The sequence below is a fragment of the Somniosus microcephalus genome, chromosome 24, assembly GCF_052327205.1.
Source record: "Somniosus microcephalus isolate GS21.2 chromosome 24, FLI_Smic_1.0, whole genome shotgun sequence".
NCBI lineage: Eukaryota > Metazoa > Chordata > Chondrichthyes > Squaliformes > Somniosidae > Somniosus > Somniosus microcephalus.
In genome coordinates, this window is record NC_141010.1 from 7,192,674 (window position 1) to 7,204,163 (window position 11,490).

The window sequence follows — 11,490 nt, forward strand, 5'->3', positions numbered from 1 at the left end:
GCACCTCCTGTTAGTGCCCTAAGAAGGCGCTAAAGGGGCGCAAAGCAACTAGCGCCCGGGCGCGCCACCGCCAACGCCTCCTGCGAAATTCAGCCGGAGGTTAGCGGCGGCGGTAACCGTTAGCGCCCCGTGGTGCTGCGCCTCCGGCGATGACGTCATCATCGTGCACAGCGCTCCGCTCACGCTCCAGCCACGATCTTCGGTAGCGTCCCCTGACTTACCGCCGGACGCCATGTCCGACAGGGTCAGAGGGGCCTACCTGCGGCCGGGGTGGCACTATTTAAAGGCGAGGTGCCGGGCGGCCATTTTTGTTGCTGGCCACCTGCCAGCACCTGCCCCCATTGCCGTCCCCAGCCTCCTGAGCAACCCCCCCCCCCCCCCACACCGCGGAGTGCCAGCTGCGCTCCATGAGCCCGGCACTTCTCTTGAGTGCCGGGCTCTTTTGTCAGCACTCTGATCCCAGAGGCCCAGCTGGGCCTCGGGTCGCGCTGCGCAAGGCCCTTCCCCTTTAAGAAGGGGAGGAAGGCCTGCAATACCGCGATATTCCCTCGCAGCGCCCCAAGAGGGAGGCGGGCACTTCCAGTAGCACCCCACTTCCCTCTTGGGGCACTACCGCTCAATTTCGGCCGCACCAGCGAAGTTAATGCCCCAAAGGAGGCGCGACTCAATTTTCCCCCCAGGAGTTTAAAAAGATAGTTAAAAATAAAGTGAGAGGAACTGCTATTAAAAATGAGTTAAAATGTCTGTACAGCAATGAACACAGTGTCCATAATAAAACAGGGGAGCTGGAGGCAATCATGTGTTGCGAGGAACCAGGCATAGTCGGGATTACTGAGACATGGCTACAGAAAAATCAGGACTGGGAATTAAGGGCCTAACATATTTAGAAAAAATACAGAGGGAAAAAGGGGAGGTGGAGTAGCTGTATTCATTAGGGATAATATAATGGCAGTAGAAAAAAGTGACACAGCTATCAGCAAGACAGAAATAGAATCCATGTGGATAGAGATAAAAGATAATAAAGGATCAGTCACACTAATAGGGGTAGTCTACAGACCACCTAATAGTGGAAGGGAGGTGGAGGAAGAAATATACAAACAAATTAGGGAAATGAGTAAAAAACATAGAATAATAATCATGGGGGATTTCAACTACGCAGATATTAATTGGACAGATGAGGTAGGTAAAGGGAATAGGGAATGGAGTTCCTACAATGTGTACAGGACTCCTTTCTAACCCAATATGTAAAAAGCCCAACAAGGGAGGATTCGCTATTGGATCTAGTAATGGGGAATGAACCAGAGCAGATAAGAGAAGTAAAAGTAGGGGAACATCTAGGCAATAGCGAGCATAATATAATACGCTTTCAGATAATAATTGAGAAGGACATAAGTATGATAAAGACCAGGGTAATAGATTGGAGATAAGCTGATTTTGAGGGGCTGAGAATAGAACTTTGCAAATTAACATAGACAACAGTATTGGCAAACAACGATGTAGAACAGCAATGGGAAACATTTAAAATGGTGTTCAAAAGAGTCCAGGAACAATATATTCCCGCTAATAAACAAGAACAAGCTAAATACTAATGAGACACCATGGATGAATAAAGCCACCAGGGAAAAATTGAGGGTAAGGAAGGAGGCATACATTAAGTACATGGGCTTCAGGGGAGAGCATGATAAGGGAGAATATGAAGGGATTGGGAGAGAAGTCAAAAAAAACAATCAGGAAGGCAAAGAGGAACTATGAAATTAAATTATCAAGGAACATAAAACAAAATAGTAAAATATTTTACAGGCACATAAATAAAAAAAGGAAGGTTGTGGAATGGGAATAGGACCACTAAGGGATGGAGAGGATAATATCAGAGGCAGTGATAGAGAGATGGCAGAAATATTAAATAATTACTTTGCTTCAGTATTTACCAGGGAGATAGAACAGGTGGAGATGACGTCAGATAATGAGATTAGTAATCAGTTAACTGCATTTAAAATAAAACAAGGAGATGTTCTAAATAAACAAATGAAACTCAGAGGATAAAAGCCCTGGTCTGGACGGATTACATACATGCATTTTAAAAGAATCTAAGGAAGAAATAGTAGAGGCATTACTACACATATTTAGTAATTTGTCAGAAAGTGGAGAGTAGCGGTAAAGGGTAGCTATTCAGAGTGGCAGAACGTGGGAAGTGGTGTTCCACAAGGATCTGTGCTGGGACCACTGTTGTTCACAATTTATATTAACGATTTAGACTTTGGAATCAAAAACATAATTTCTAAATTTGCGGATGACACCAAATTGGGGGGCATAGCTAACACTGAGGAGGACTGCAACAAATTACAAGAAGACATTAATAAACTTGCAAAATGGGCATATAATTGGCAAATGAAGTTCAACACAGATAAATGTGAGGTATTACATTTTGGTAAGAAAAATAGGGAGGTTGCATATTACTTGGTACAAATACACAAATCACTATAAGTATCGACACAGATTAGCAAGGCCATACAAACGCAAACCAAGCACTAGGGTTTATTTCTAGAGGGATAGAATTGAAAAGTACGCAAGTTATGCTAAACTTGTATCGAACCTTGGTTAGACCACACTTGGAGTACTGCGTACAATTCTGGTCGCCATATTATAAAAAGGATATAGAGGCACTGGAGAAGGTGCAGAGAAGATTTACAAGGATGATACCAGAAATGCGAGGGTATACATATCAGGAAATGATGAACAGGCTGGGTCTCTTTTCTCTTGAAAAGTGAAAGCTGAGGGGTCTTTAAAATCATGAAAGGTTTTGATAGAGTGGATACAGAGAGAATGTTTCCACTTGTGGGGAAGAGCATAACTAGAGTCCATCAATATAAGATAGTCACCAAGAAATCCAATAGGGAATTCAGAAGAAACTTATTTACCCAGAGAGTGGTGAGAATGTGGAACTCGCTGCCACAGGGAGTGGTTGAAGCGAATAGTATAGATGCATTTAAGGGGAGGTTAGATAAGCATATGAGGGAATAGAGGGTTCTGCTGATAGATTTAGATGAGGAAAGACGGGAGGAGGCTCGAGTGGAGCATAAATGCTGGCATGGGCTGGTTGGGCCAAATGGGCTGTTTCTGTGTAATGCCCCCTAGAATCCCCAACCAATGGAAATAGTTTCTCTCTATCTACTCTATCTGTCCCCTTAATACCTTGAAAACCTGTGTGTGATTATAAAATAAGAACTATTGCCTGTACCTCAGTGAATTTGTTCTGAGGTCACCTTGACAGTGCAGGCAGAATGCTGAAAGGTAGTGGGGGACATGGCAGCTGCACCGGTCCTCCCACCAGCAGGGGGCCACCGCGGTATCAGCGCACCTGCGTTCCCTCTTGGCCTGCGGCGCCATGCTCGTCGGCAGCGCTGCCATTGGTCGGTGGACGTGCCAGTCGAGACAGGCTGACCAATCAACGACGGCGGGGCGGGACCTCAGTCGCGGGGCGACCAATCGGCGGCGGGGGTGGCTGGAGGTGACTGGAAGGAGAGGGTGAGTGGAGAGCCGGTGCCGCCATTGCGGGGGGAAGAGTCAGCCTGAGGAGAGCGAGAGCGCAGACAGCGGCCCGCGGGTAATAGCCGGCGCCCCGGCCTCCTCCCCGACCCGACTCGGTGTCACAATCCCACCGCGGGCCCCCCTGGCCGACAACCCCGCCTTAGGCCTCAGAGCCTGGCGCTCGAGTCGGGAATTGGCCGGGTTCAGGCCCCTTCAGCCTGGGGCGGCCTCGGCCTCTGGGCCGCTGCCGGAGACACTCGGCTGGAGCCGGGGTTTGACCTCCAATTCCAGCAGTTGGGTTGCAGCGAGAATTCCTCCTTCAACCTCATTGTTTTTGCCCTTTCCAAATAGAAATTTTAGTGTATATGTTAATGGAAAATTAAATAGCAAATTTAATATTAAGTATTTTGGTTTTGCTTGAACTGTTTTTGCGCTTCAAATATAATCTTTGTGCATTAAGATTTTTTTGTACCATTGGAATAATGGGTTGACCTCTGCATAGAATTGGAGCTTCTGCAAATGAGTGACTGCTCCTGATTTATTGCACTGGGTTTAAATCCGTTGCAATTGAAGGTTGTGTTTAGTGCAATTTTCCTACCGGCCTTTTGCTGGGCGATGGACTTCCTGAACATTGACCTCTGTCGATTAGTATTTGAGTCTTTGTGAAATTGTACAAGGTGCAAGGGTTTCTGAAGCCTATGGATTGCTCTTTTACTGCTCTGTAGCTTTAGTGCAGCATTGTTGCTCTTAAACTCTTTAAAATGATTGTGTGTTTTGTGTTTCTTTCATTTATTTGCTTCAGTGTGGTGCCTTGACCTCCAGACTGCAGCAAGGGTCATTCTGGCCTGTAATACATTGTGGAGGTGCTTAAGCATTTAGGCTCCATTAATAAACTCTAGTCGTGTAGTAAGCTGTACTGGTTGTGCATGTCCTCAATGATACTGGGGTTCATTTCTTGATTTTACAGACTTGCTGTTCATGGGCTCTTGGATAACTATGGGTTAAAATGTCCTGTTTTATTATCTCTAAGCTTGACAAGATATCAAGCTCCTGATCACTGCCTGCAGTTTGTAGTTCAAACCACTGTACAAGAAGCTATGTTGGGCTAATCTTTGTAATTAGAGATTTGCAGTAACTAGTTCTAACCAGGTATTGTGCAGGTTAGGTTTGTGTTCTTGTTTGAAGTGGTCTAAATAGAATGTAAATTGATTTTTTTTCCCCTTCTTTCTGCAAGGTATAACCATGATGTATTCTTGTGCTAAGTTTGTCTCCTGTCCTGCTGTGGTGAGTGTTTAAAGGAAGGACTATCTGACTCTCTGCCCTTGACTCTGATCTGTTCATTTTGTTTGAAGATATGAAACTCTTCATTTTGCAGTGCTTTCCTTGAACATAATTGTATGTTACTGTGTCATTGTCTTTATGCACAGCTTAAGGGGAAAATATACCTTGATGAACTTGTTATAAATATTAGCGGTATGTCTATATTGCACAGTCTCCCCTCAGTACTGTCTCTCTTCTAGTATTGCATGTACTGCTTAGAGATTTGAGAGGCCTAATGATAATCCGGAGTTAATTAGACTAACTGCAAGCGATGAACCGGTTTCCAATATAATTGACGTTTTCAAAAGGATGAATGGGTGTCCTGTGATAAAGCTGTGGACATGTGCAGAGTACTTTCTAAAAATCAGTGGCCTGTTGGGTGGCGTGGGCCATGGGCTGTTGGGCGGGGCATGGACTGTTGGGCGGGCGTGGGGCCATGGGTGCGCGTGGGGCCATGGGTGGGTGTGCGGCGCAGGGCATGGACTGTTGGGCAAGGCGGGGGTACGGCATGGGCTGTTGGGCACTGTTGGTAATGCTTCTGATTTGCCTTCCAGGTTCGCAGCACTTCGAAGACATTCCTTCGGCCGATGTCGGCCTCGGTCTTCAGCAGGCCGGAGATCCAAAACGAACAAGTAAGAACTTTTTGAAATCTCCTGTGGCTCTCCCTCTCCCCCTCCTTGTCAATCGAGTCATTGAATGGCAGGATCGGCGGAGAGCTGCGTGCCTCCCGGCCGCTCGGTGAACTGGCCAAATGTCTCCTCACGGGCAGGGCAAAGACCCTCACTGAGTGAGCTAACTGCAAGTCAAACTCTGGGAAGAAAGTCGCACTTCATCAGCGCACAGGGCAGTTTGGGCCAGTGGTGTTGACGTTGCTTCTGGATGCCAATATGAGTGGCAAGTGCTTTTCCTCTCTCCACACCCCCCCCCCCCCCCCCCCACACACCCCCCCCCCCCCCCCCCCAAAAAGAACTCTTCTCTGCTCCTTCTGATTGTATCCCACTTTAATTGTTTGTTCCTTAGCAGCAAGTACACCTCAGATTCACCAGAATTATGCCAGGGCTTAAAGGGTTAAATTAATCGGACAGGCTGCATAAACGTGGCTTCTTTTCCCTTGAGTCTAGAAGGTTGTGGGGTGATCTAAGCAAGGTGTTTAAAATGATGAAAGGATTCAATAAGGAATAGATACAGGAAGCACTTTTTCCACAGAGAGATCTGGAACTCAACAGGCTATGGATGCTGGGGGGGGGGGGGGGGGGGGGGTCAGTAGAAATTTTCAAGACTGAGAGCTAGATTTTTGTTGGGTAAGGGTATTGAGAGATATGGAGTTGAGGTGTAGATCAGCCATGATCTAATTGAATGGCGGAACAGGCTTGAAGGGCTGAATGGCCTCCTGTTTCACACTACTTTCACTTTCCCCCTCCACTCATTCTCTTCCTGCCGCCCCCAGTAGCTGTCTTGTGCTAGGATACAGTTCCGTGGGTGCCCACCGCCCTCTTAATACTTTACCCAGGTGAGCCCAGACAATGAGCATCTGACTGTTTTCTTTGGGTGCCTCATAAGATGTGCATAGGTACAGGAGGAGTCCATTCGGCCCCTCGAGCCTGTTCCACCATTCAATGAGATCATGGCTGATCTGTATCCTAACTCCATCCACCTGCCTTGGTTCCATATCCCTTAATACCCTTGGCTGGCAAAAACCTATTGATCTCCGATTTAAAATTATTAATTGAGCCCCGGCACCTACTGCTCTTTGTGGGAGAGAGTTCCACACTCCTACCACCCTTTGTGTGAAGAAGTGTTTCCTAACTTCTCTCCTGGATGGCCTGGCTCTGATTTTAAGGTTATCTCCCCTTGTCCTACATGCTCCCAGCAGTGGAGTTTCTCTCTCTACTCTATATCGATTCCTTTCAATATCCTTAAAAACCAAATCACCCCTTAACCTACTGTATCCCAGGGAATACAAGCCTAGTTTCTGTAATCTCTCCTCATAATCTAACCCTTGGAAGCCCTGGTAACATTCTGGTGAATCTGCGCTGCACTCCTTCCAAGGCCAATAAATCCTTTCTACGGTGCGGTGCCCAGAACGGTACACGGTGCTCCAGATGTGGTCTAGCCGGGGCTTTGTAGAGCTGTAGCAAGACTTCCTCCCCTTATCACAGTCTCCAATAAGAGGTCGGCCATTTAGGAATGAGATGAGGGGAAATTTCTTCACTCAAAAGGCTGTGAATCTTTGGAATTCTCTACCCTAGAGAGCTGTGGATGCTCAGTCGTTGAGTATATTCAAGACCGATCAATAGATTTTTGGGAATTAAGGGATATGGGGATCGGGCAGCAAAGTGGAGTTGAGGTTGAAGCTCAGCCATGATCTTATTGAATGGCGGAGCAGGCTCGAGGGGCCAAGTGGCCGACTCCTGTTCTTTGTTTATAACTCTATAGTTATGATGAAGGCTAACATTCCATTAGCCTTTTTGGTTAAGTATTTGTACCTGACTACTACATTTTAGTGGTCTTTGTACATGGGCCCAGCAATCTCTTTGGACCTCCACTTTTTCTACCTTTTCACCATTTATAAAAAAACAACTCTGATCTATCCTTTTTTATGGGTTCAAAATGGATGACTTCACACTTGCCTGTGTTGAAACCCATCTTTTGCCTGCTCACCTAATCCAACTTTGCTTAATGTGGACTTTCCAGAAGGGGTCACTAGATTGTGCTCAGGAGCAGGAACTCTGACCACCTCTTTTTTCCACCCCCCCCCCCCCCAAAAACTTCTCCCAAGCCCAGGAATACCGAGCTGCAACTCCCCTTCTGAGATAGAAATATAGAAGATAGGAGTAGGCCATTCGACCCCTCGAGCCTGCTCCACCATTTAATGAGATCATGGCTGATCATCCAAATTCAGTACCCTGTCCCTGCTTTCTCCCCATATCCCTTGATCCCTTTAGCCTTAAGAAATATATCTAACTCTTTCTTGAGTATATTTAATGAATTGGCCTCAACTGCCTTCTGTGGTAGAGAATTCCACAGGTTCACCACTCTCTGGGTGGAGAAATTCCTCCTCATCTCAGTCCTAAATTGCTTACCCCTTATCCTTAGACTGTGACCCCTGGTTCTGGACTCCCCAGCCATCGGGAACATCCTGTGTCTAGTCCTGTTAGAATTTTATAAGTTTCAATGGGCTCCCCTCTCATTCTTCTAAACTCTAGCGAATACAAGCCTAATCTATCCAATCTCTCCTCAGAGATCAGCTAGCAATGCAGAGATGGTGTCTCTCTGGCTTGCAGCCTGCTTCCAGTGGTGGGATTTGGGAACAAGCCCTCGGCATGGAAGAAGACCTGAAAGGGTTCGTTTTATATTTTGGAAGCCGCAGTGGCCCTTTAACCCCTCTCTCGCTCTGTTTAGGCACAGCTCCTCCCTGCGCCAAGGAATGCACTGGTGCAGACTGTACGGCGGGACCTCCAGACCAGCGTCGCCTCCAGGGACATCGACACTGCTGCTAAGTTCATCGGTGCTGGCGCTGCTACTGTGGGAGTGGCCGGCTCTGGTGCTGGTATTGGGACGGTATTTGGCAGCTTGATTATCGGCTACGCCAGGTAACGCGCCTTGTGAATCTGGTCGTGGGTTTTTGCCTTTGTATCTGGTTTTGTTCCACCAAATTAGAGAATTTTACAGCACAGAATCAGGCCATTCGGCCCAATTGGTCCGTGCCGGTGTTTATGCTCCACACGAGCCTCCTCCCACCCTATTGAGGTTTTCAAGATGAGGGGTTTTGAGTAGATTGAGCAAAGCTATTCCCTCTGGCAAGTGGGTCAATAACCAGAGGTCATAGATTTAAAATCATTGACAAAAGATCTAGAGGGGGATGAGAATTTTTTCCACTCGGAGAGTTGTCAGGATCTGGAACGCTCGACCTGAAAAGTGGTGGAAACAGATTCCATCAATAATTGAGTCAGACAGGTTCTTGAGGATGAGGAACTGACCGGGTTACGGACAACGAGCGGGGGTGTGGAACTGAGCACGAAGGCTCCTTCAGAGCCAGCACAGGGCCGAATGGCCTCCTCCTGTGCTGGGAGTTTCTATGATTTTATTCATCTCACCGTGTCAGCATATCCTTCTATTCCCTTTCTCCCTCGTGTACTTATCTGGCTTCCCCTTCAATGCATTCCTTAAATTTATATATTGGGGACCTTTTGAAGCCTCCAGTTAGTTCTTGGGCAGTTCTGTAATGGCGGAACCCCATCGGGATGGGAAACTCCATTACATTAGTGCAGCTGCCCAGGTGTGTGTGTGTGGGATGAGCTTGGAGACCAGCCACCCTTGTCGGATCAGCCCTGTGGCTTAAATGGAATGTTCAGTTGGTCCCAACATTTATTGAAAAGAGAATTAAATCTACAATTTGGGAGAACTCTGGCGGGGTGGGGGGCGGTCCTGATTTGAACAGGATCCCATCTGTTTACTTGCCTCTGTTCCCATTGGAACAATCTGGTAAAATGATGCATTGCTCTTGTTCATGAACATCAAAAGGCCAGACATTTCCCCCGCCCCCCAAACAACTGGGTATGTTCCTGGTTTTGGAGGAGCGGGGAAAGGAGTGAGAGCGGAATCCGATCCAGGCCCTCCCACACCGCATGGTTTTTTAAAAATAGTTTTATTCATTCATGGGATGTGGGCATCGCTGGTAAGAGTGCCATTTATTGCCCATCCCTAATTGCCCTCGAGGGTGATGGTGAGCTGCCGCCTTGAACCGCTGGAGTCCGTGCGGTGAAAGTGCTCCCACAATGCTGTTTGGGAGGGAGTTCCAGGATTTTGATCCGGTGACAAAGAAGGAACAACCAATATATTTCCAACTCAGGATGGTGTGTGACTTGGAGGTGGTGGTGTTCCCATGCGCCTGCTGCCCTTGTCCTTCTAGGTGGAAGAGGTTGCAGGTTTGGGAGTTGCTGCCGAAGAAGCCTTGGCGAGTTGCTGCAGTGCATCTTGTAGACGGTACACACTGCAGCCACGGTGTGCCAGTGGTGGAGGGAGTGAATGTTTAAGATTGTGTGTGTGTGATTGAGGTTGGCCCTTGGAGAGTAACGGTGGGCATTGCTTTCACCTGACACTCGTGCCTTAATCTGCCTCTTTTCATCTGCAGGCTGAGTCTATTTCACTGGCCCCTGGATGGCACACCAGCCTTTCACCTCTTGGCTCAACTCCAGTCCATATCGATGGGATTAAAATTCCTTTGGTTGTGAGGAGGACCTTGGGCAACAGCTGAGTTCCCGGTGGCCTAAGCTGGTCATTCAGGGTGGTTGGAGTGGAAAGGTCTCACTGGTACCATAACTCTGTTAGCTGCCTGCCCCCTTGGCTGGGGAATGAAGCCCAAGGTTGGGCAGAGTTGGGGTAGCTAACTGTACCTGGGAGCAATGTTCCCATTAAGCTGCGTGGCCGCACAGCGCTCTGGAGGACCCACGCAGCCGGCTCCTCCAGCTTTTAAAGGGGAAAAAAACATGCATGCGTGCAATTTTCAATAGTCAGTACAGCCCATTTGAGGGGCTGCGCGGCCCAATAAAAAAAAATTAAAAAAATTCAAGGGAACATTGCCTGGGTGCGCTCACTCCTGGTGCTAGGTGCTTGAACTGGCGGAGGAAGCACTGAATTCACCAGCGTTGACCAAATGTATCGGGGTGGGTAAGAGGGGAGAGCCTGTTTCAGACATGCTGAGGTTACCCATACTGTGTAGTGAGGGTGCGAGTGTTTTATGACTTAGTGCAGCTGCGCCATACCATGTCAGAGCTCCGCCTCCCGACAGTACGGAACGGACCCAGCCTGGAACGAGTGGCCTCCCCCAGGCCCAATATGCTCACTGAGTTTGCGAACGGTTACTAATGTAGCCAGAGAAAGCTAAATAGGTTTTCAAATGTGTGATTTCTTTTCTCGTCTATTCTACAGGAACCCTTCCCTGAAACAGCAGCTTTTCTCCTACGCAATCCTGGGATTCGCTCTGTCCGAGGCCATGGGTCTCTTCTGTCTGATGGTTGCCTTCCTGATCCTGTTTGCCATGTAAATTCCCGAGGGAGAATCTGGAAGACGACTGGGGAAGAGTAAATTATTGCAGTGTGTGGGTCTGGCGTCTCTGCCACCACCAAGTATTCCAATGGGATTATTTTTTTTTTCCAACTCCAATTGTGTAAGAACTCTTTGATTTAGTCCAACGTGGTCGCTGTGAATAAAATGGTTAAATGCGTGTCCTTGTGTTTCTTTAATGAAACCGGGTTTCCAGTCCAGGAGTGATGCACTTTGGGGTGGGGGGGGGAGGGCGGTGCTGGGACCATTGGTTTGATGCGGTAACATATACGCAAGTAGGGGGGGGGGGGGGGAAAGAAAAGAGGATTAGTACGCCTGGGATTGCTTTCCGCACGCTGTCCCGTGCTAGCCACGTCTCTTGTTTTTATTCCTCCACCTTCTCTCTTTGAGGGCAGCAGTACCAAGGTTTGTCTGTAACCAGGTACGGCTCTGCTTGGAATGCTTAGACCAGGTTTCCCCAGTGCTGTGATCCATTGCAGGACCAGTACTGGATCCACAGTGATCTAACCCTAGTCATTCCCAGGTATGTGCAGCACACCATACATTCATACCACACTAAGTAGTAAAATATACTCT

General features: G+C 47.8%; 1 protein-coding gene across 2 annotated transcripts; it reads left to right on the forward strand.

Moving 5' to 3' along the window:
* Positions 1 to 3,504: 3,504 nt before the first annotated feature.
* Positions 3,505 to 11,074, forward strand: LOC147101012 (ATP synthase F(0) complex subunit C3, mitochondrial-like). 2 transcript variants are annotated; one of them, XM_085966173.1, is made up of 5 exons: positions 3,505 to 3,525; positions 4,763 to 4,812; positions 5,403 to 5,480; positions 8,251 to 8,441; positions 10,780 to 11,074. In XM_085966173.1, exons 2-5 carry the CDS (start codon positions 4,771 to 4,773, stop codon positions 10,892 to 10,894), a joined length of 426 nt encoding a protein of 141 aa, XP_085822299.1. In that variant the 5' UTR covers positions 3,505 to 3,525; positions 4,763 to 4,770; the 3' UTR covers positions 10,895 to 11,074. The 2 variants fall into 2 exon arrangements, with proteins under 2 accessions (XP_085822299.1, XP_085822298.1); XM_085966172.1 differs by lacking the exon at positions 3,505 to 3,525 and adding an exon at positions 3,531 to 3,604.
* Positions 11,075 to 11,490: the final 416 nt, after the last annotated feature.

What these genes read in the sequence shown, in the direction of transcription:
- LOC147101012 (XM_085966173.1), top strand. Translation starts at nt 4,771, where the DNA reads ATGATGTATTCTTGTGCTAAGTTTGTCTCCTGTCCTGCTGTG. An exon ending in TTGTCTCCTGTCCTGCTGTG is followed by an intron (nt 4,813 to 5,402) that starts GTGAGTGTTTAA and finishes TTTGCCTTCCAG; the next exon opens with GTTCGCAGCACTTCGAAGAC. An exon ending in CGGAGATCCAAAACGAACAA is followed by an intron (nt 5,481 to 8,250) that starts GTAAGAACTTTT and finishes CGCTCTGTTTAG; the next exon opens with GCACAGCTCCTCCCTGCGCC.